Source organism: Atheta coriaria, unplaced genomic scaffold (assembly GCF_025399875.1).
Source record: "Atheta coriaria isolate IRGN ID8LTWV9N9 unplaced genomic scaffold, Caltech_Dcor_3.1 hic_scaffold_4_pilon, whole genome shotgun sequence".
NCBI lineage: Eukaryota > Metazoa > Arthropoda > Insecta > Coleoptera > Staphylinidae > Dalotia > Dalotia coriaria.
Window position 1 is genome coordinate 187,368 of NW_027045446.1, and position 23,293 is coordinate 210,660.

General features: G+C 40.2%; 3 protein-coding genes and 2 long non-coding RNA genes across 12 annotated transcripts; 2 read left to right on the forward strand and 3 right to left on the reverse strand.

Moving 5' to 3' along the window:
- The first annotated feature begins 512 nt into the window (after window positions 1-512).
- Window positions 513-1,837, forward strand: LOC135791236 (uncharacterized). The gene is made up of 3 exons (XR_010547979.1): window positions 513-789; window positions 846-1,221; window positions 1,276-1,837. It is a non-coding gene; the product is annotated as an uncharacterized lncRNA (long non-coding RNA).
- On the reverse strand, window positions 1,746-11,904 carry LOC135791232 (E3 ubiquitin-protein ligase TRIP12-like). Of its 8 annotated transcripts, none has more exons than XM_065301565.1 (16): window positions 11,752-11,904; window positions 10,126-10,317; window positions 9,416-10,067; window positions 9,100-9,264; window positions 8,027-8,239; window positions 7,740-7,930; window positions 7,497-7,685; window positions 5,730-7,438; window positions 5,568-5,671; window positions 5,473-5,510; window positions 5,182-5,413; window positions 4,876-5,126; window positions 3,505-4,815; window positions 3,251-3,439; window positions 2,729-3,188; window positions 1,746-2,666 (listed from the first exon to the last, which is right to left on the reverse strand). In XM_065301565.1, exons 2-16 carry the CDS (start codon window positions 10,240-10,242, stop codon window positions 2,476-2,478), a joined length of 6,012 nt encoding a protein of 2,003 aa, XP_065157637.1. In that variant the 5' UTR covers window positions 10,243-10,317; window positions 11,752-11,904; the 3' UTR covers window positions 1,746-2,475. The 8 variants fall into 8 exon arrangements, with proteins under 8 accessions (XP_065157637.1, XP_065157636.1, XP_065157635.1 ...); XM_065301564.1 differs by having other exon boundaries at window positions 5,473-5,513; XM_065301563.1 differs by having other exon boundaries at window positions 5,473-5,671; window positions 8,027-8,233.
- A 68-nt stretch (window positions 11,905-11,972) lies between these two features.
- Window positions 11,973-19,223, reverse strand: LOC135791231 (myosin-VIIa-like). Its single transcript, XM_065301559.1, has 8 exons — window positions 19,086-19,223; window positions 18,558-18,818; window positions 18,317-18,501; window positions 16,810-18,259; window positions 15,922-16,737; window positions 15,223-15,758; window positions 12,366-15,156; window positions 11,973-12,300 (listed from the first exon to the last, which is right to left on the reverse strand). Exons 1-8 carry the CDS (start codon window positions 19,104-19,106, stop codon window positions 12,094-12,096), a joined length of 6,267 nt encoding a protein of 2,088 aa, XP_065157631.1. The 5' UTR covers window positions 19,107-19,223; the 3' UTR covers window positions 11,973-12,093.
- Window positions 19,224-20,503: 1,280 nt separating this feature from the next.
- On the forward strand, window positions 20,504-21,147 carry LOC135790544 (uncharacterized). Its single transcript, XR_010547808.1, has 2 exons — window positions 20,504-20,892; window positions 21,010-21,147. It is a non-coding gene; the product is annotated as an uncharacterized lncRNA (long non-coding RNA).
- LOC135790542 (aarF domain-containing kinase 1-like) lies at window positions 21,083-22,905 on the reverse strand. Its single transcript, XM_065300779.1, has 4 exons — window positions 22,151-22,905; window positions 21,816-22,065; window positions 21,584-21,762; window positions 21,083-21,531 (listed from the first exon to the last, which is right to left on the reverse strand). Exons 1-4 carry the CDS (start codon window positions 22,903-22,905, stop codon window positions 21,183-21,185), a joined length of 1,533 nt encoding a protein of 510 aa, XP_065156851.1. The 3' UTR covers window positions 21,083-21,182.
- Window positions 22,906-23,293: the final 388 nt, after the last annotated feature.

A 23,293-nucleotide genomic window follows, 5' to 3' on the forward strand; every position in this document is an offset into this window, starting at 1 on the left:
TTTAGAACCGGGCCAACGAAACTGCATACCATCCAAAATTTCAGATTCTAGGTTCTTTGAAGCTGCTGCTAATTTAAGTTTGTCTACGGTCGGCATATGTTTGAGAAAATATATAAATAAATATAATTTCATTGTTTTTATGTACTACCTGCATTCATATGCGTCTTTCAGGTTCTGTGCGGTATAGCCGTAACAATTTTTATGCTACTAGGTACAGGACCAATTTTTATCATCATAGTGTAGGGCAAGTGTTCAGTAAGAAATTCTAGATAAAGTAATATTTAAGAATTTTGAAATATTAGATAGGCTTGGGCAATGAAATCAGCAAAGCCTTGGGCCGGAAACAATTTTTAATAAAAAAATATCGCCTCTTCGTGCCAGGGATGAACTTGTACCAATTAACATTACAAGAATTTGAAGTGGACAAGCAGCAACGCATTCAGAAAATCCGAGACGTCCAATTGTGGCTCTTACCGCAGAAATTGAGTATGTGCTGATACTTGATTTTGAACGGGATGTTATTTCTGGTAACAATCTTTTCTGTTTAAGCTACTGATGACAATATGCAGCGAGTTAAACAATTTCTTTGTGAGTTGATGCAGATGCGCTCGAATATTGAGCAAGAGATGAATAAATTGCGACACTCCCGAGAATCTTTGGAAAGTACTGGAAGAAGATATAAAATGTTGCAATGATTTTATTAAGACTCGCGTGAGGAATATTGTAAACGTTTAAATGCATTCAGTGCAGAAGTTACGCGGTGTGAATCCCTGCGCAAAACAAATCTTTGTGAGTTGAAATTTTGATTTATGAATCAAAATATTAGAATATTTTCTTATTTCCAGAAATTCATATTAAAACTTCGTTGTGAGATAAACGTGTTATAGAATAAAGCAAGATGTTCCGACGCAAGGCGTGCAGAATTTGCGGTGTACATGGGAAACAACATGTGTACTGAAGATTTACTCACTTTACACGACATAGAAAACGATAGAGAGGAAGCATGTCTGCGACACAATTAGCAACTAATTGAGCTTATGAAGCTTAGAAAAGTGCGCTAGCAGTTGCTAAAAGAAGAAAAGGAAAAAGAAAATCTCTTGCATCGAGGACGAACAACTTAATCTGGCTATCGAATACGATGGGAAACACGACATGAAGTTTATGTACTTGAAAGGGAGTATTGAGGAAATAAATGGAAAGTCACGTTAAGTTTTTGTCCAGGTGAATTTAGTTCCGGTTTTAATAATATTGCAGCAATAAATATTTGTTTTGTAGGGGAAAAAATGCGGAGCCAAATCTAGGAAAATAAAAATGAGATCTTACGATGAGCGCCAATAATATAGTGGGTGCGAATATTTTCGTCTATATAAAGTCATCGCTGTTTTATTACTTTTGTAGGACGAGAACCAAAAACAGCACCAGTACGAAATGTACTAATCGGAAGATGATTAATCAACAAAGCTATAATACATTTATCAACTTCTAAAAAGAAACGCACAAAACACGAATTATCGTCCCAAAGTGAAAATCGTTACAGCAAATTAGAAGGGTAGTGCGTCAACTTTCCATAAAAAAATTATTATCTGTCAATACTTGTTTCTTCAAGACTTCTCAAAAAATCGTATTTATCAAACAATTAAAATAATTCCGGTTTCTTCTAGACATATCTTAATTAAATGTCCCCATTTACAACTCTCTATTCTCCTCCTAAAACACCCAGTATCACAGTTAAGAAATTTAAGGAATTTTAAATTTTGTATAGAAATTTATTGAAACATTATAGTTGCACTTTATGATTACAGTAGTTAATAAATGCTGGTTTGCAGCAGTAAATTTACTTTTTCTCTTAAATATGCATCATTGGCTCCTTGCTATTTCAAGAAACAGCAATAGGTGTTTCAGTCTAGCCCAGTGTTCGCAGGTGCACACAACTTGAAATTAACAAATTAAACGTTAAAATCATGTTATTACGAAGTCTTACAAATATTCACATACTTAAATAAATCATAAATGACGCTTCTGAAAATCGAAACGAGCAGATAGTCCTGATAGTCTTTGCTTAAGCTATCTTTGTAGTGGAGACCGGCACATCTGCTCACTTTGTTGCTCACTTAATCGTTTAAACGCACAAAAACCTAAATGAAATTCACGGTCGCGGTACACCTGACATAACAAAATCTAAGAGCAGCACTCGGCTTGCAGGTATCTCACAAAAGAAACGCGTAGAACGAAATAAAAATTAAGAGAAGTATGTACAATTCGGAGAACAAAAAAAACTTAAATAATTACAACAAATTCATTCTTTTTTGTCAATGAAATGATGGCCATTTTCTCCCAATGATATCGTGTTTGTTAATAGTGTAATTTAATAAACCACTTTCCTTTAAATTGATATCGTAATATCTTCTGCATGAGGTTGAAATATAGTCTATTTTCTCACACACAAGTACAGTAGTGCACTTCTCTTTCTCGCACTTAGGAGAGATGGAACGAGTGTTGTCCCTCCGACGCAGCGATGCTAAGCTTCTCACGCATGACTTCAATGCTTGAATAGTCTGGAAGTTTGAGGTAGTTCACGCAGGTCATCACAGATGGTAAAAAGTCGTCAGGATTTAAGTTGGTGTCACGACGCACGACTGTCAAGGGTGGTGATAAAGATTTGAACCCTGAACAAAATTTAAGAATTACATAAATACATACTACAAACACTTCAATGCGGTTAATTTACCTCCAACAGGTAATCTTGGACTTCCAGTCAAAAATTGTACAAAAAGTCTCTGCTCCTCTCTGTTGTACAAGCTGAGCACTTCGAATAAGAAACGAACTGCACGGGAGTCAGCCGTATAACCGTGATCAGGGCGGCAACATTCCATCAACGTTTTCACATCCCACCCGCTTATAGAATCCCTTGGACTGCCACAAAAGACGGCCTCCAGTTCCTCGGGTTGGAACATTCGCAGATTCTGCACGGGGAACACTGATTCAAAACCTTCACGGAATGATTCCATTTGCCTGCTGACTCCTTCAACTAAGAACCAGTGCAGAACTAGATTGATGTACTGATGTAGATTTCTGATAGTGACGCTAGTGACACGACCGTTGCGAATCAACTCGATGTTGGTACCTGGCAATACAAAGTCGATGCCTAAATCTGATATGGTACAACCATCAAACTCCAATTTCTCGATCTATTTAATAAAAAAAGTTATGTTTTACAGTATTTTCTTGTAAATGTTTCATTGCAACTTACCTCTTCGTTTTGAGTAGCTACACTTAAATCAGAATTCGCAAGGATGGCGTCCCGTTGTCTTACCAAATGTTGCATCTTTTTAATAGTCTTATGAATGTCTGGGGCGACTTCTGCAAGATCAGCAAGACCCAGAGAATGTTCTCCTCCCAAAATCCACTTATAGAAAGTTAAAGAAAATGGCAAATCCAACTATAACACAAAAAGCACAGGAATAGAATCACCAAAGAATTGATTTTTTTATTTTATTCACTTACCATTCTCGAATCCATTACTGCTTTAGCCATCAATTTTCCTAAAAATCTAAACTTCGTCTTCACCTTTGTCACCTGGCTAACCTTGGCATTTCTTGGTAAGGGGGACGAAAATAGCCCTACTGCATTATGCACATAATCACCTTGGTTATCAGGCGCGTGCCATAATTCCAAGTCGACACGTTGTAGTTCTTTCGAGACGAGCGTGTAAAACTCCAAGGTTGGACCCAAGCCGGTGCCCACCTCGTTCTCATATTGCACTTCGAGTAACGCTTTTGATGTGGCCAGGTCTTGCATTACCTGCTCAGCTTGTTTCAGAATATCGTCTCTGGAAATTGTGCGTTTTCGACGGTCCAAGCGTGGTGTGACGCGCTCCTGTGAGTCAGTGCTGCTTAATTCAGGCGTCATATCGAGAAGTTTCTGAAGCGCACGGTCGCGATCAAAAGACGTTGCGTAGAATAGTAGTTGGCGTGTTTCGAATGGAAATAGAAACGGGCAGACGGATGCAATCTGCTGCAGCCAGTTGGGTAAATTACCGGTCATAATAACTAGAGGATCTTGCAATTGGCGAGATGCTTTAGCCGCAATTTTACTGTTTAAGAACTCCGAAGGGTTCGTGATAGGCCTGTACTCTATTGCCGGGTATAACGTCGTCCAATGCTGATTCAATGCGTTTAAAATGCGCATCAAGCAGAGCACCTCCAAGGAAGCATCTTGTATCGTCACTGTTTCTGGTAGCTGTGTGACCAAAAACGGCGTCAAAGGCGACAAGATAGCTGGAGTTAAACCTTCATTCCAAAGTTCATCTCCCTTGCGTCTGAGAGCATTCTTGCTGCTGGATCCTTTGCCTTTTCGACTTGAAGCCGAACTACTCGTACTAGACTTCTGTGAAACATTGGGTTCCTCTTTCAATGGTCTATAGTAAATCGTGTGAGTTTGAATCCACACTCCAGCATGTCCCAACGGCGTCTCGTTGTCAGTGTCTGTTTCACTTTGATCGTTCCCGTTGTTAGAAAACTGTCGCACCGCTTGATACACTGTCATGTTGTATGGTAGCACTGTGTTTCCAATAAGAAACTGCAACTTGTGTTTGGAGCCCGACGCAGAAATAACGACAGTCGCCAAAGTTTCTTCAATGTCATCATCTGTATCCGCATCGTCGCTGTCGGCGCTATCTTTGTCTCTGACACGGCCGTAACCACGCACCACCAAGTATCGTTCTATTGCTTGCACTAACGCCAAGGGGTCAATCTTCACTGTGCCGCCCTTCCATTGCTTCAAGTTTGTGCAGTCAGGGTGCCGTTGTAGATTACACTACAAACAAAACGCACGATATAATGAATTAGTTTATTCGGAAGGAAAAGAAAAACTTACTTTAAGTTGATGCGTGTTGAAAAATTTTAAAGCACTCGTCCCGCCGCGTCCTGCACCACTGCTTGCTGGTAGATCGTGAACTTTAACAGGAAATTGTTCCAACTGTGATACGCAACCACTCAGTTTAGCCACCAATGCGCTCATCCAGGTAGAGTTTATTTCATCATCTAGTACGGTAACGTTCATTTGAAGTGGGCAGTTGGCAAACACGTGAAGAAAGATGCGTAGCCTTTGATCTCTTTCGATAGGACCTAAATCATAACCCCGAAATAAATACCAACGAATTTGTAACATTAAATTACTTACCGGTATTGGATGCAAGATATGATAATAGAGCTTTGATTAAACCGGAGTGATTCACTTCGAACGGGGAGATATCGGACTCGATAAGAATTTCTCGCAACTCCTGCAAGGCTTCACCGCACTCGCTCGTAGGTAATCTTTGAATACAGTCGGTTAATCTCGAAAGCACATTCATTGCCGGATGCTGCGACCCTGATATTTCATTTGATGAATATATATCGATAAACTTTGTCGCCTGCAAATTAAAGATTGTGTCAATAAAGTGCAGATCACATAATGAAGGGCTAAATTTACCTGATCTCTAACCCACTGCCTAGTTTTCTCCTTGTTACCTGCTGTCAAATTAGAATTAGAGGAAGATTTATTTAAGCAATTACCGATCTCTTTACTATAGTTTCTGTCATTGGAAGACGAATTCATATTTCGACCCCAACGCGCAGGATTTAAACTCTGCAAGAAACTCGTCGTTTTTGAATTTCCCGAAAATCTAGGCCTATAATGAGACAAATATTTTAATATTCAGTAGAAAACAAATTTAAATAAAACTATACCTGTTGCTTGTTGAATTACTAGAAGTTGACGTATTTGTGCCCAAAGAAGTCGCCTTATTGAACAAATCGTGCATCAATGACGGCGATAAAGGTAAATCTTCATGTCGAGACTTCGATGACCTGCCACCGCTACTTCGTTTACCCGCGCGTTTTCGTTTCAGTACATCACCGATACGTACATGCGAAGGACTCTGTGACTTTGTGTCTGGCTCCAAGCTAGTGCCCGACCTAGACGGCTTGGGAACTACCGATTGCGGTTGTTGACCTGTTTGTTGGGCAACAACAGTTTCGGAGGATACAGGCGACAAACTGACTGAATTAGGCGTGCCGTCTGTTGGTGATGGAACCGAAGTGCCGTTTGGTGTCATATCCAATTTACTGCTGTTGGGAGTTTGCGAGGGGCCGGCCTGCGAGTCGTGAATGCAGGACGTAGTACTAGAATTCGCAGACTTCGGCGGGCTGACGCCAAGCGGAACTTCTGGATCGGCCAGTTGATTGATTTGATGCATGACGCCCTCGCGTCGAAAGTGAATGCCAAATACATCGGGAAGCTTCGACATCAGAATCTCCGCCATTTGTAACGCACCGACGACAATGCGTAAGTCGCTTGACGCCATCATTCCAGCAATGTGACTGCTAACCACTTGGTTCTTCAATACCTCCTTGAGTAGCTCAGGACTAGCGTAGTAGACCATTCGCAGCAGAGCTTTTAGGCATTTACAACGCACAGTAGGTCCAGCGCTAGATGAGTAGACCTCGTAAAGGACTGAAAATAAGGATCTAATAAAAGATGCCGCCAAGCCACGTTCTTCGCGAAGACATGCCACACGGGCATCTCGATTTGCAGAAGTTGGTCGGCTACCGGGCGGTGCAGGATCAGCGGCCGGCGAGGCTTGGTTGTTGGAAGGCGCGTATCTCCTTTGTACCGGACGTGAAGTTCCCGTGTCTTCGTTGATCTGCTGCATCGAATGAAAATCAATAGTGTACGTACGGCCCAGCGTATTCAAGCTGACTTCATCGTCACCGTTTGTATGCGCCGCCTCGATCATTCTGCTGTCCACGGCACCGTAGGCATGCCACAAACCACGGTCGTCCCGCCACTGCCAGGTTGGCTGATCCTTGCTGATATTTACAGGCCGTTCTAACAAAGTGTCGACAACAAACATTCCATCAGTTGGAAGCTTCGGCATCAGTTCTCCAATGAGAGCGGTAATCTCATACAATTCTTGAGGTTGCCGAGCGACAAGTTCAACTTCTTCCTGGCTTACTTCAGCGGATCCAGTGAGTAAATATAAAAGCGTCTCTGCGATGTTCTGTTTTAGCAGAGTTAACGCTAGATCTGGACAGTTAGCGCACATGACGCACAGCGTTCGCAATACCGTGATAAACGTGCCAGTGCTGATTACTGGCGGAGTGACAACCAACAGCTGTTGTAGGTTGGTCAACAATTCAGTGCTAGCTATTTCTTGTAAGCGGGCGGGTTCCAATTGAAAGCTGTCTACCAGTCTTGAAAAGGCAGAGCACACGCATTCAACACTCTTTTTATCCTGTTGGGTCAGTCGATTCGCCAAAAGTGGCAGAGACTCGGCGACGTATTGAAACTCGTCGCTGGTCATGTTTAGGCAACAGTTTGCGGTCACCGATAAAGCATTGCGTTGAGCATTGATTGAAAAGAAGTCTAAGTACATCAAACAAGCAGTCACACCTCTCTGGAAAAAGAGTTACACTCATACCACCCTCAATGCAAATAATTCCAAAAAGACTTACAGCTTGTAAAATGGCTTTCGAGTGCCTGTGAGATAACATATCCAAAGCAGTTAATGATTGTTCAGCAACATCCATACATTGTATCACTTGAAGTTTTTCGAGAAAAACGGGAACCGCGTCCACCACTACAGCTGAAGATCGCGGAAGAGCTTCCATCATGTAAGTCAACGCGCGACAAGCATGATTCATCTAAAGAAATACAATTACCATCCAATCTTTAAAATTTATAAACAAAATACATACAATATCAAAATTGTGTTCCATACGAAGAAGTGTAATTAAAGCCGGTACAACTTGCTTGACAGGAAAACCAGTTAGTGTATCTTCGTTCCCCATCACAAGCATCTGGCACATTTCGATGACAGCCTGCAGTTGTTGTCCTTCATCCCCAGTTGCTTGTAAGCCCTGAAGAAGTTGTGTAGCTTTGGCTACCGCTGATACGAATAAAATATATAAATACATAGCTTTAATTATTTCCACCAACCTAATCACTTTTTTGGAGGATATAATTAAGAAGAAAAATAACTCACAGCTACTAGCACCCATACTCCTATGCAACATCTGCTGCATCCGGGGAGCCAGCGCACCGAACAACTGGGGTGGCAAACCGCGCGCTTCCAGGAGCGCCTGTAAGCGACCAACTTCGCTGTCATCACTCTCTGAGTCTGGACCGGGGCCCGATGGTCCCCCGCCACTGGCCATCGCTTGTGTTGCTTCCTGGGGTGAAGGTGGCTCCTCTGAAACTGTGAATTTAAGTAGAACTGCTTTGTCTAAAGTGACATTTTTATAAGTCAATTATAAAATGTCATGATGAAATAATTTTACAAATCAAATAAATAAATAAAGCAAACATAAATCTTACGTTGGGTCACACCGGTCATTTCGTAATATTGCAGTAGATCGTAATAATAGTCAAGATAATCCATGGCGCTTCGAATGTGCGAAGAGTGAGTGAAAGTGAACACGTGAAAAAAATTTACCGAGACAACCGTGAGTTCTCATTCAGCGAATTTCACATGCATCTCAATCAAAAAAAAATGATCGCTTAGCTATTAAAAGTGTTGAAAATAAACTCAATATTGATTTGTATAAACAAGAGCAAGTGAAATGTAAATTTCAACTGTGTGACAGATAATTTTAGAGATTGGCTTTTGTTGTGTTGTTGTTTGCATAATAATAAATGAATGAGTGTGTCACGAACGAAAATGAAATGACGTCGGTATTACATAGATATTTATGTGATTTCCAAAAAATGCAAGAATGCACCTACTTATTATTTATGTCACATAAAATAATTTTAATTTTATTCAAATAATTTATACATTTTCGCACGAATATAGAGGGTAACTAATTCTAATTCTGTATATGGCATAAGATTTCGATGCACACATAAATAAGAATAACTAAATAGGTGCTAGATCAACGCGCATGTGATATATGCCATAAATGCACCAAAATGCCTATTTATCATCGCGACCAGTTAGGTGTTATTAAAGTAATATTTTTAAAAAAATCAAGAAGTTGTAATTACTGTAGAAGTAATTTATGTATAGCTACAGAAATAGAAACATATGTATCATGTAAATACTAGTACATTCCTTACCTTGCAATGAGCTGTTCGGCACCTCTAGTTGATCGGAAGCCATTGGGGTGGCTGGGACGGGGGCAGGAGCCGTGGCTCCCACCTTATGTTGGCGGGATGCTCGGCTGCTGCTGGAGCCTCGGCCACCACTGGAACTAGCACAGGAACCCGTTGTTGTGCTGTGCCCTGAAAGAACCCCAAAAATATAACATGCTATCATTCATTCAATAAGAAACGAATTTAGCGCATGTATGATACTTGATTCTATCCTGATATCACATAATGATCTAGGCGATAAGATAACCACTAAACATTTGAGTAAAGAGATTATGATTACCTTTGCTATTTCGAGTGCTGCGCCTCAACACAGCTCCGCTTCGAGTGAGGCGAGAGGGCTCGGGCACTTCCCTGCTGGCGTTCTGACTACTGGTGGTCCCCAGCGCTGTGGATTTACTCTGTGTGGTTGGTCGATGTGCGACGCCGGGATCAGAGAGTCGTCCCTGACTTCGCAGCGGATACTTGTGCTGTGTACTGGCGAAGCTGTCGTTGTTCGACGGGCCGGCGCTGCTGCTCAGAAGACTTTCGGATAAGCTGACGGATGCGAGCTTACGAGCCTTGCTGGACTTTGATTTGATTGGATGTTGCTCGTCGTCGAGAGACAACGGCGAATCCTCCGGGAAGTCGGGCGAGGATGTCTTTATCTTATTACTAGTGCTCGGTCGGAGTTCTGACGGCAAGTTGCTGGAGTGGTTTTTTCTTGAACTGCCACCAAGTTTTGTTTCTGCGTCCTGATTGGTATCGCCTTTAGTGCGTTTGTTGTTAATTGCCGGCTGAGATGCGTTGTTACCGCTGCCACCAGCCTTATTCGCGTCTAACTTTGCTTGATGTATCTTGTTGTTAGTGCGAATTTTTGCTATGAGTGGTGTCGAGACGCCGTTCACGTCTTTGTTGGTAGGTTGTGTGTCACTTACTAAATTTTGCGACTTGACCTAAAAGCAAACCAATCCCAAAATTAGCAAGAAGAATTTGGAGACGGTTATTACTTACTTTACTAGACGTAGGTGATTGAGTACGAATGCGTTTAGCTTGTGCACGTTGTGGTGGCAGCGCACGCTTGCGGCGGCTTCTGCTGGCACCAGCGGTGGCACTAGCTGGATCTGCCATAGACGCTCGCTTCACAGCACCCTGCAGCCACACACATTCCCTCGTATCTTCACAAACAAATCAATTGTTCACTGGCTGAAAACAAAAACAAAGAAATGTCACAAGTGTAAGGTGAGAGATGTTTTAACAAAAGCCATTAATAACAGTCGTGAGGTCACCAACTGATTAGAGAAAAATGTTGCTTGCATTTCATTACGTTCCGAATAATCCATCCAGCGCGCTGTCGCGATAATAAATAAAAATATAACAAGGAACAACCATTATTAATAGTGTACCAAGTGCACATACAGTCGCAACATTGCTCGCATACATACAAACGCATTTACCTTGAGGTTATTTCATTTTTATTTTCGCCTCGCAAGGGGATCGGTTTCTTTGCAAATGCTGATTTTACGGGCGTTACATGAACACCGAATCAGCCCATACGGGCCTGCAACTTTTCTTCTAATAATATGGATTTATTTTCAGTGTTTTGCTGGGCGAAATAGATAGGAACCGTTCGGAGAACAGCGTTATGCACAAGGATAGCGCAACACGCATCGAATGACTGCGGAGCGGCGAATTCAGAATGCAATGCGGTGCTGCTGGCGAGCACACAGCACGGCCAGTCGCGCACAGATGAAAGCAAAAGCTGAACCAGCCCGACTGGCTGCCTTGCTGAGCTTGCTACGAACGAAAGTCACTCGCGCTGCAACGCTCGCTTCCACCAGCTGCACACTCGCACGCACACACTAACACACCCACCCGCTGGAGGTTCACCGTGAAGGGGGAACCTATGCACTCGCCTGATACAGATGTTAGCTGAACAAGCTGAACGGCCCCGACCAGTGTTGCCGCTTTTATGTAAATAATCACCAGGCAGGTCGGTATTATTTTCAAAACATCGGGTCGCCTTTTCACGTACACCAAATGCAGCCTACTCTAATTGATAACTAATTGAACCATAAACGTTCTTCAACTATGTAAACAAAGAAAAAACAAATGCAACAAGAGCTCTTGAAGTTTGCAACAATGTACTGAACATACGCACATCATTAACTTGTGCTTACAAAACATTGTAATCATTGCAAACACATAAATAGGCAATTTACTACTGCACACTGAGTCACTAAACTATTCAAATCTGCGATAAACTTCAAAATGCAGACAATGGAATGATAAACGTACCAGAAGCTGATGGAGCAATTGTCGTCGGCCTGTTACTCGCGTAGTCGAAACTTTTTTTTGTTTCATTCACGTAAATAGACACAGACACGGTTCAATCGATAGACGGCCGTTTCCTCAATGCTGGCGATCGTTTTCGAGATGTACATTGCAAACAACGCGATGTGATAATGAACAAGTCGGAACTCGCGTTGCAGCAAGTTCAAAAGCCAGATACGTCATTTATTTATTATACAAGCGAACAAAAGGCTTTGCATATGATCGCCAGAGCGTCGAGACCGACGGGTGAGATCGCGAGGTCGTTGCGCATAAATTTGTCAGCGATTTTTAGATTACGATACATACCTAGCACGATGCATCGGGGCTGCTGCTAGCGATAGCATAGATATTTCTTCGAAGCACTCAGCACGCACGAGATGTGACAAAACCCTTTTTCTGATAACTCAACTCACTCAACTCCCGACCGTCGACCGTCAAGTGCAGTTTTCGCTGTCAAACGCTCGAACTACAGCGCCGCTTGCAAGTTATAGAATCTTTCCGATTGGTGCCGCCCTCTAACGTCGAAATAATTTTTAAATTTTGTAAATGTATTTGACATTTAGTTCATACTTATTTGAAATAGAGTTTATAATAACATTTCAACATACACCCAACACCCTTATCGTTAAAAGTACACAGCTTAATAGTTTAAAAATCAAATATTTGTTCGGATTTCTTAGCAGGTTTGTTTGCAAATTCTGCGTAGGAAAACAGCAAATCGTCCATTTTATAACCCTGCGTGGTTTCCCATAAAATCTTTCTTGTCCGCTGCATATCGCCGACGGTTAACGAAAAGAACGTATTTCCAGAAGACCAGTTAACCAATTCGGACAGTTTATAGGTCATCACAATATCCTATTGACAAATAAATAATGATTAGATAATGGTATTGAAATAAGCTTTTAATGAACTGTAAATACCTTTGTCACCGAGTTTAATTTATGTACTCCATTCCGATTAATAGCAATAATCTCCGGTTCGCTCTGCTGCACTTCTTTCACATCAAAGAATGTTGATCCAAATGTTGGCAACTTCGATACAATTGTTAAAAACGCTATCTTTGCATCATCATAATCCATCGTTGCAATTTTTTGATAACCGTCAGCCAACGCTTTCTTCCAATACGATGAATTCTTTGTCTTATTGATGTAATATGGAATAATTTGATCAAGTACATTAGGCAAATCTTTTAACGGGTTGGGATATTTAATTCGCAAGATCAAACTGGACAAACGAATTGCTTCTTCTTCAGTACATTTCTGGTAACCTTTGAGGTATTTCTGCACTTCTTGATTGTAGTGGAATATCGTGTCAGCATTTCGGTCCACACCTACTTGTCCATCAAGCCATAACTTTTTGATGAAGAATATTAGCAATTGCGGTTTGACTCTTTGAATACCAGCAACAGTGTACTCTTGTTGTGTGGAGATGCTATTCAACCATTCGTACACTTCGTATAAGAAGTCGTAGAAATACGAATCACTTGGCATTGAGAATGCCTTCTCACCCACAACCACAATCAAACTAAAACCAGCAACTGACTTAAGATGGAGACGGGCTTTGAGCTCATCAGCAACATCAGACGCTTTCGTGAACGAATCCACCAAACAACTTTCATCCGTATCATCAGGGAAGTACACTCTATGATATATCTCTGTATGAGATTTTTGAATTGATTCAATCTCGATGGCAACTGGTGGCCGTTTTCTACTTGTCAGCTTCTCAGCCTGTCTTTGTAGTAATCTATCATGACACACTGAAGCAAGTGGATGAACTCGTGAATCTGTAAACTTCATTGCTTCAGCAAGTAGAGGTGGACTTGGAAGGAAAAGTCCAGTAGCAAGGTACAACAATTCCCATGCTTTTCGCTCGCATTGATCCATTGGGTTATAAGTAAGTTGTCTTATAATCTGACAATAAACTTCATCATGTAGTAGCTCACTGTCCATACAGGGTTCAAAAGTAGCCGCTGCATACTTCACGGATTCACCTTGTTTACCAGGTGTAAGCTCCAAGTATCTTAGAATATTCATAAACACTTCACAAGCTTTAGTGTTCAAACTACGATCGGGATCTTCTAAAACACGTTTTAGTAATGCTTGTCTCATTGGCTTTGCGGTGAATTTCCATAGTTCTTCAGTTTGCTTTGCTGCAATAGTGCCCAATACTGAAGAAGTTTGTTCTGTCAAACGTCGGGCAGCTCTGTAATTCTCTTCAGCGTATTGTACTAACGTATGCTGTTTCAATCTCTTCACTGTGTCACCCTTACGGTGTTTATAAGTAAACATTCCTTTCTTGTAAGCGTCTAGGACTTCTTGTGAGGGTGGTTGAAGACATGGTAGGACATTTACATGATCCATTGGGAAGTCTCCCTGCCGTCCTTGGCATATTCCAGTGGCCCATGTTTGTGCGTCCGCTCCTGTCATGCCATTTGCTAATGTAATCAACTCACCACGTCTGAATTGTAGATATCCATCATCTTTGCAATCTTTTTCAGCCACACAATATTGTGATCTTTGTCTGAGGCCATACAGCAATTTGTTCAATACTTCATTAACTCTGTGTGCTTCCGGGGATTGGAGAACAAACTCTTCATTTGTAACCGCGTATAATGTGACTTTGCCCATTTGCGATCGTTCATCAGGTGTGAAGGTGACCCTAACAAGTTCAGGATATGATAAATCCAATAATATCTTTTCCTGCTGATCAATGAAAAAGACTCCACTCCAATTGATTGCAATAATTATGCTGTTCTTAGGTAGATCTAAACCGGAAACGACTATAGCTTCAAAGAATTTTGAGAACATAATCGGGAAGGCATCCATGGCTTGCTTAACAATATTTTCCTTGACCCTGATTGGATTCTGTTTCTCTTTGACTGCAGGTAGCTTCAGAAAGATTTCTATTACTTTCTTCTTGAATTCGTCTAAATTACTTCTAACCTTGACGTGTTTGGGGACGTATTCATGGAACTTATTATCAAGTACATTCATATTCAAAGAAGCACCTTGCTCAATGTAGTATCTTTGCGCAACCAGAGTAGCAGACATTTCATCATTCGGATAACCAAATTCACCGTGTTTAAAACTACTGATAATTTGGCAGTAAATAAGTTCTGTTGCCATCGGATCTGCCTTTGCATCATACCATGGAGTGAACATTTCAAAGCGATAGATCAGCTTCCACAAGCCTGGTTCTCTTTCAAACTTGCCCAATTCTCTCGCATATTGCTCACATTGACAAATAGCATCCATAAGATGATCGCTATCATTACCAATAGACAAAACCTTGTCACAACAAGTAATAAAAACAGAAAATCCGTCGTTGTCTTTAATGTTTAAATTGCGTGCTATTTCATCGCACATTTCTTTAGCGGTTGTTGCGCTATCAACGTTGATATCAATAGTTTGTTTATTCATCAACTGCACGCTGACAGTTAACTGTTGTGTGCTTTTAGCACCGGCAATTTCCATGGCGGCCGGCGGTTGACTCCTGGCACCATTTTTTTTCGTACGAATCAAACGCATTTCACAGTAGCCGGCATACGCGGGTGGTGCTGATGTGCGAATAAATGCACGCAGGTAATTGTAAAGTAAGTCAGACGGTGGGAAGCATCCAATACACATGGATAATAAAATCCAACCTAAAGCCCGCGATGACTCATTTGGATTCTGATGAAGCTGCTTCACAATTTGGCATAGAATTTCATCACTGTAATATTTATCAATTGTATAATGTTACCATTTTAAATGAAAATAAAATAAAATAAACATTTACCGTAGTTCTTTGCGAAGAATACCGTGCCCAATAATAAAGTACAACTTCTCGACAGTTTTCTTTCGGGTGTTCGTCCACTCGGTGTACATTTCCATTCCGTCATTATCATCAACCATACCCCTCTTCAAGTCTTCCAACAACCTGTCTTTCCTCCTCAATGTTTTGTTAATGTACTTCTGACGTTGGTCTCTGGACATAGTATCCATTTTCTTCTCAAGCCTCAAAATATCTTGATACTCTTTCCTGTTGGAAAAGTTTTTTCCAATTGTTTGATTGATGGACAACATTACAGATTGTCTCTTGGCTGGTGCCGCCAAGGGGGGTTCAGCAATATCGCCCATAAATCTCTGAATTGTTATCCATATAGTTTGCGCAGCGATAATATCGTCAGGTGTCGGCAGTTTATGACCAATATGAAGCGGACCCCTCAACCTCTTCTTACTGAAGTGATCCGTAGTTGATGGAGCGAAATGCATGGAAGCATATTTTTGGAAGGCGAAGTCCGAGAGGTCTTCCTTTGCGTGTTGCGGCTGCAGCTTTAAACGAAAATAGGTATATCAGAAAGAATGAACTGAATTGTGTGATAATAATTTAATACAGTAAAAAAGAATAAATTACTATGCATAGATGAATAAATAAATAAATAGACATAAATTAACGAGCATAAATGGGTGATTTAATTTCCTTTGTCGGAGATACCTGTGGGCTTTGTCCGTCGTATTCGTTTAAGAATTTGTCAAAGTTGTCTATGACCATGCGAATTCCTTCACTGTCTTCTCCAACTTCCGGTTCGGGTGGTGGTGCAGGCCGGGCTTTAACTTGGTATTCTCTGTCCAAATTCTGCATGCGTTGTTGGAAGTTGGTATCCGCAATGTATTTGTAATCTCTGTTACCTTGTGCTCTTAAGGTTTTCTCTTCGTGTTTTCTAATGTAAACTGCTTCAACAATTTTGCCGAATTTAGCGTGTCGACGCACATAATAGCCTCGTGCAACCGCTTGCAATTTCCGCAGTCGGTCTCGGATAATCTTGAAATTGAAAGTCATTTGCCGAGACAGAATGCTCGCCTGAAGGCGGTGATAACCGCGTTGAATGCGCAAGAATCTTGCACGTAATCCTCGAGCACGGAAGTATTTTTGAAAAGTGACAGCAGCCGCTCGAAGTTTTTGATACCTTCGACGGTAAATCCAACCTTTGATGTTTCTCTGCAGTACAATAATGTAACGTGAAAGGATTCTTTGTCGTTCTGATTCTAGATATTGATTTTCAGCATCTTTAAGAAATACTTTCGTGTGACCAATTTGATAATCTTCCCCTTTGAAGAAATTGGCTTGACAAATTTTCTTTGCAACTATCAAGGGATCTTGCCTGTGATCAAGGTTAATAACCAAAAATCTGAAGCGATTTACGAAGTGCTGGAATTGATGTCGAATTGGATAACCAGCTTGGCGGATTTTTGCTGTTTCCATCATACCAGAATATCTCAATTGACGAACGCAAAGGTCACGATCAAACATCTATCAAAAATAAACATTGGTGGTTAATATATAAACAAAAAAACAAATGTAATATTAGTAATATTAACTTACATTAGGCCTCTTTTCTTCATTTGGTTTTATGCAACGCACAAAGAAGGGTTGACATTCGTTCAAATTCTTCATCAGCACATCCAACGAGGATCTAAACTGTGACGCTAAAGTGTATGATTTGGCTTTCTGTTTAACTTCATCGTGATCATCTTTCTTGAATATTTCTATTATCAAAGGCTTTGCACTACTTGCGATAACTTGCTTCAAATCTAAACTAAAGCTGTCTCTGTTCTTCTCTAGAAAACCAACGCTCTGATAATTAACACTTCCCGCAAAGTGTTGAATGCCAAAAAATGGTTCAACGTCAAACTTTGGTTTGATGTAGTTTTTGTTTTTGCCATGTTGAGCGTGTAATTTGGTCAACATAGAAGTATCAGTACCTTTGGGAAATCTGGTTTCTTCATCAACCAAACTCAGTATGTTCATGGTCTTCATACCAATCATATCCAAAATCTCTTGATTATCAATAAACTTTATATTCTCCCAATTAATACCCTCTTGGGTGTAATATTCCTGTTCCATTTTGAAGATATGTTTGACAAAAAACTGTTGCAAGTTTTCATTTGCGTAGTTAATACATAGTTGTTCAAAGCTATTGATTTGAAAGTTTTCAAAACCAAAAATATCTAAAACTCCAATTGAGTTTTTGCGTAAATTACCACTTTGACAAATGGTCACATTAATCTTTTCAACGAGATAGATAAACAGTTTGCCATAAATTCCCTTGACAAATGCATCTCGGGAATCAGCAGCTTGTTCTTTTGATAAATCCTGTGTCACCTTATCGCCGGAAACCATGATACTCTTACGAGTGATAGCTTTGCCTAATTCAGTTTTCTGCACCATTAATAATTCAGCGACTTTCTCCAAAGTTTTCACATTATCTACCTCAGAAGTCTCCATATTTTTGACAACCTGACCTTTAAATTTAATATTTCCGAGGTGTAGTACAGCCGCCATTGTCTCAAACACCATCCATGTTTCTTCGTCGCTGAAACTCAACACCTTGAACGCGTTACGAATCTCGTTAAATTCTTGTTGTTCATCACGGCCTTCACATTTCAAACTTTTGCCTTGATTCAGATAGCGAAAGTGTGATGCATCATCTAAGTCCAAGCGTTTCTTTTCATCTTTAGAAAGGCCCGCAATCATTGAATAGAAAATGTGATAATTACGCTCTCCTTCATTTAGAGAAACAATTCTTGATTTCTCCAAAAGGTACTGATCAATTTTGGCACCAACAATGGCATCTTTAGCAAAATGTATGTCGATGTATTTCCCAAAACGAGAGGAGTTGTCATTGCGTACAGTTTTGGCATTACCAAACGCTTCTAGAATCGGATTTGCTTGGAGAATTTGTTCCTCAATCCATGAATGCTTGCCACTTACTGTAGCCAAATATTGGAGGATCAACTTTGTCGATTCGGTTTTACCAGCACCACTTTCACCACTAAAATATTTTCCTTAAAAACATATTCTACATATTTTTACTGATAATTTTAAATACCTGATGACAATGCACTGATCTTTTCGTGACTTTAACATGTTATTGAAACTAGCGTCACCAGTAGCAAAAATATGTGGTGGTAAATCATGCATGGGAATACCTTGATATTCTCTAATCAAAGCATTTGTATAAATTGGCAATTTTTCATACGGATTCACAGCCACTAACATAGAACCAGTGTATGTCTAAAATAATTAGCATTAATACACATTGAAAACTGAAATTTTATAACAATTATTACATAAATGTTCTTCTTGTAGTAGCGCATTTCCAAGTTTCGTAAAATTGAATATTCGGTTAAATCACCGAGGGTGATCATATCATTCACATCTTTGACGCAGCTGGAGTGCATCAATTTGACAATTTGTTCTTTCGATACGTATAGATCGCCGGCATTATCCGTCTTGATTTTGATACGTTTTGGTTCAATGGCGGCCACTTGGCCGCCAAGTGGTATCGCAAACTCATCGTTCAGGGCCGGCCGTACCCACACGTAGTCGGACTATGTAATCAAGATAAAGAATAAATAATTTAATCAACTTATTATCAGCCATATATCGTACGAGGAAAAAATGCGATAACGTGTAAATTGACTTGTTTTTGCCCAATAGTATCATCATTAAACACAATATTTTATTTAAACATGAAAAAATAAATAATAATATTGATTAAATATCAATATCAAGTATTAAATAAAGAAGTTTTATTTTAATTTAGAATTTAATACTTAGGTATATCAGAAATTCTTCTTATTATTGTTATTACTTACCACGGAAATATTTCCGGCCATTTTGCCAAAAATTCCTCTTGGATTTCAGCAATATGAAGTTATTTTTGTTTAATTTCAATTTGAATACATGATGAGGTTGGGCACAAATTGTTCCAATCAACTCTAACGTGTCTCCACGTCGACTAAATTTTATCCAAAATTGTCATATAGTTTTATTAATCAGTTATCGTTGATATCAGCGTGAAGTATTTTGCGTAGCTTTAGATAAGGGTTCATTTATAATATTATCGTCACTTCTCAGAATTCACTAAAACTGGTTAAACACAAGGTACTTGAATAGATTCTAATCTATAAATACTCATACATCCAAAAAGTGGTCTGCTAGAGGTTTACCTCAGTATATTGGCATTTTTAAGCTTCTTAGAAAAAAAATCTATGACTTTGGTGTTTCCATTTAGATAAATAGTAAATTGAGTAACTAAGTTAAAATATAACGATTTTTACATGCTAATTATCACATATTTGATAGCATTCAATATTTGATATAGAAAAAAACAGTAAAGTGTCTCAAAACTAGGAAATTTGTACTAAAGTGCAAAAATGAATGTTTTCTGATTCTATAACATTCTTTGGCATACTATACTATATATTTAACTGAAAGGTTTGTTTTTATACACATATGCAACACACATCACAATTTCGCCCCAAAGTACATTAGTAGACCACACCAAATAAGCAATAAATAATACAAATACATGCGCCACGTGTGTAAACTAGCATGTAGCATTTAATGTGGATGTTATAGCGCGTACGTTTCTGCCGCTCCAAGCTAGTGCTGGGGGCGTAGAGTTTATTACGTTCGCAGCAAGCGCAAAGGGCAATGTTGAAACTAAAATGTGATTTAACCCTCAGCCGTTGATCAGCACGTAACAGCACCCAGCGCAGGTGCGAACCTAAGTGCCAGGCTCGGTAAGTGTCTTCAATACTTTCACTAAATTCTTTAACGATTTGGTTATGTTGTGAAATTTTGAGTTCTGTTCGAAAGGGAGGTTAGGTTAGGTGAAGTTGTGGGATTATCTGACTTGGGTTTAATTTAGGGCTGGGTGCGTATGATGGATCAGGAGAGAGCAGTGATGAGGGCGGCGGGGAGGACGAAAAGACCGAAGTTGACTCGGATAATGAACTCAAAGTAAGTTTGAGGTTATGTTAAGTAATGGTAATGAAATTTAACCTAATTTTTTGACTAGGATACAATAAAACGACGAAAAGAAGAGTTTGAGAAGACAGAGCGTGAGATTGAGAACAGACTGGCTAGCAGAGCAGAGGCTGAAAAGATGGCGACGCGGGTAAACCCCGACGTGAGAGTCCCGAAAGTACAGATTCTTCAAAAATTCACCGCCGGAAAACCCAAGGTATTTTTTGGTTAGTTTATATGAAAATTAAGATTTTTTAAGTGAATTTTGTACCAGATCGTCGTTCCCATACCCCGAAACCAACCAGAAGAGTACAAAAACGTTCAACAGCGCCATCTAGCAGTCGGTCGTCCTCCCGCTCGAGCTCTTCATCATCCGAACGCCGTTATCGCCGAGATCGTCGCCGACGCTCGCCGTCAATCACCAAACGACGCTCTTCCACGCGTCGCAAATCACGCAGCCGATCTAGATCTCGATCGAATCGCAGCAGTTATCGCAGTGACCGCCGCAGCAGCCGACGGTCGCGGTCACGCAGCCGTCGCCGTCGGTCGCGCTCACGCTCGTACGACGCCGGTAGGGGTAAGAGGTCCCATAAGCATTGAAAACGATGTTGATTGCGCGAACATTGCCCAAGGTTACAGTTACACGCCCAGGTTGTATACAAATCCAAGCATGTGACATTCACCTCTGAGTGAGCGCCGCACGCGAATCACTCAGAGTCGTGAATTGTCGGCGAGAATCGGAAATAACTTGCGTTTTGTCTTCCTTAGGTGTTTTTTTTTTGATTCCACTGCGGACCTGGATTAAGTCTTCACAAGTAGGATTTTTCAGCTTACGATAAACTAGTTTAAAAATATTGTAATAATTAATTTATAATATAACAAAACGTTCATTCATTTAAAAAATCATGGAAGACTTGTGGTTTTTTTGATGCGGGCGTGCGTCAAGCGAAGATGAATCTACCACTGCGCAGGTTCAAGTAAGTGTAGTACATATTCAGCTTGAATAACAGCCAGTATTTCGCCATTGTGTTGGTTAACTTGCTGAAACGATCGCGGGCGTCGTCAATGCGGCTTTTGTACACGGATTTCACGCAGCATTCGGACATCACTTGGAAGGCGCCCATTCTTGCGGTGGTTTTCAGCGTGGATTCAATTCCACGCATCAAATCGTTGGTTTTGAGTATTAGCAGCATTTCCGGGTTTACCTGGTTGAGGATTTCGGTGATGTTGGGTAATAGTTTTGGGAATTCATTTTGCATGCGGTCTTTTTCGAATTTCGTGCGTTTTGAACTAAAAAACATTGAATTTTAGTAAATTTTTAGGTTAGGAATATCATGGTTACCTTTCTAGACCCGCCATGATGGAATCCCACGTTCTGCCTGTTATCATACACGCAAAAATCGGATAAACTTTATCGCTGATGCCTAGATTACTGCAATATGTGCGCATTTTTGTCCTGTCGCGGTCGAGGATACTCAACCAGAGATTCGCATAGTCTACCATTGTTTTCCTACTTAAATTCTGAAAAAATCATGATTACTTTGTAATAATCTCGATTAAAAAGTAATAATTACAGCGTAAATTCCATGATCCAGAAGAATAAGCTCCAGAGTTCCCTGTTTAGTCTTTTTGACTAAAATATTACCAGGATGTGGATCACTATGGACGAAACCATGGATGAAAATCATTTTGGAATACAACTGACCAAGTTTAGCACTAATTTCAAACGGATCAATCTTTTCCTGTTTAATGTACTTCAAATCATTCACTTGGCCACCTTCGACGAATTCCATGATTAAGACACGTTTCGTTGACAAATCATCACTGAAAACATAACATTTTTCAATATTTTTAATGTTAGATTAGTATTCATAACTTTGGTTATGCTTATGTAACCTTTTTTACTTACTAGACTTTAGGCACTTTCAACCATTTGCACTCCTTAAACAATTCCGCGATTTTCGTTGCGTTACTGGCCTCAATCTCGAAATTCAACTCAATCGGCACGTTTTTCTTCGTTTCGTCAACCACCCATTGAAACTGAAACTCCGGAAACACCCAGGAGACAATTTTCACTAAATATTCCATCGTTTTCAAGTCGGTTTTACAATTTTTACGTATAAACGGATGTTGTACTTTCACAGCCACTGTTTGACCATCATGCAGCACTGCTTTATGCACCTGCGCTAAACTTGCAGTGCCCAAAGGTTTCTCTTCGAAACTACTAAAGAGATCTTTGATATCTTTGCCTAGGTCTTCTTTTAGGACACGGCTTACATCCTGTAGAGTATTTTCCGGTGCGTGGCTATGTAATACCTTCATGGTTTCAACATATTCTTTCGGCAGTAAATAATCTAGTGCAGCAACATACTGACCAACTTTAATGTATATTCCTTTGTTTTTACAGCATAAATCCAGGAGATTTTCGGCACCGCGACGATGACAAGCTGATTTGATCTGTAAATACTCATCGGATTCATGATCCAGACCAGTACCATACAGATTCGTGCGGTAGATGACGGATATTTTGAAAACTGAGTATGCTGCCCTGGATAAACGTATCAATCCAATGGAATTGACTGTTTCATGATCAGTTCGCAAGGCCCAGGTGTATGCACCCAGTGAGGAAGCAGCCACGCCAAGTTTTAATAATTTTCTAGACATTTTTAGCGATTTTTGAGCGGTTTCATCACTATTTATAGTTGTTGAAAGGTGAATCTGCAGAGTATGACTAACAACAAAAAAGTGAAAACTTTGTGGTCAAAAAATGTTAATTGGCTTTCTCTTATGAAACTTATACATACTTTAACAATTGAAGAAGTAGAAGAAGTGTGAAGTACTGATGCAGCACTTCCAATATCCGCTCCCACCTTGTCGGTTAGTAGGCTTTAATTGACCCATAAACTATTCATTACGAAATGATTATAATTAACAATTGCATTGGAAAACATCAAGATAAGTTGGAATGCATTGAAAGTAAGGTTAAACGTTGAAATGCGACGTGTAATTTGAAATTATGAAGGTGAATGTGCAGTTTTCAAGTGGGAAACTT

Bases quoted from the DNA above. Each gene is read 5' to 3' on its own strand.
- LOC135791232 (XM_065301560.1), bottom strand. From the start codon at position 10,242: ATGGCAGATCCAGCTAGTGCCACCGCTGGTGCCAGCAGAAGCCGCCGC. The intron at 7,931-8,026 runs GTGAGTTATTTT...TATTCGTATCAG, and splicing joins GAGTATGGGTGCTAGTAGCT to CGGTAGCCAAAGCTACACAA. The intron at 3,440-3,504 runs GTAAGTGAATAA...TTTGTGTTATAG, and splicing joins CAGTAATGGATTCGAGAATG to TTGGATTTGCCATTTTCTTT.
- LOC135791231 (XM_065301559.1), bottom strand. From the start codon at position 19,106: ATGGCCGGAAATATTTCCGTG. The intron at 18,819-19,085 runs GTAAGTAATAAC...TTGATTACATAG, and splicing joins TGGCCGGAAATATTTCCGTG to TCCGACTACGTGTGGGTACG. The intron at 18,502-18,557 runs GTAATAATTGTT...TAATTATTTTAG, and splicing joins ACTACAAGAAGAACATTTAT to ACATACACTGGTTCTATGTT.
- LOC135790542 (XM_065300779.1), bottom strand. From the start codon at position 22,905: ATGTCTAGAAAATTATTAAAACTTGGCGTGGCTGCTTCCTCACTGGGT. The intron at 21,763-21,815 runs GTAATTATTACT...TGATTTTTTCAG, and splicing joins TGGATCATGGAATTTACGCT to AATTTAAGTAGGAAAACAAT. The intron at 21,532-21,583 runs GTAACCATGATA...AATGTTTTTTAG, and splicing joins ATCATGGCGGGTCTAGAAAG to TTCAAAACGCACGAAATTCG.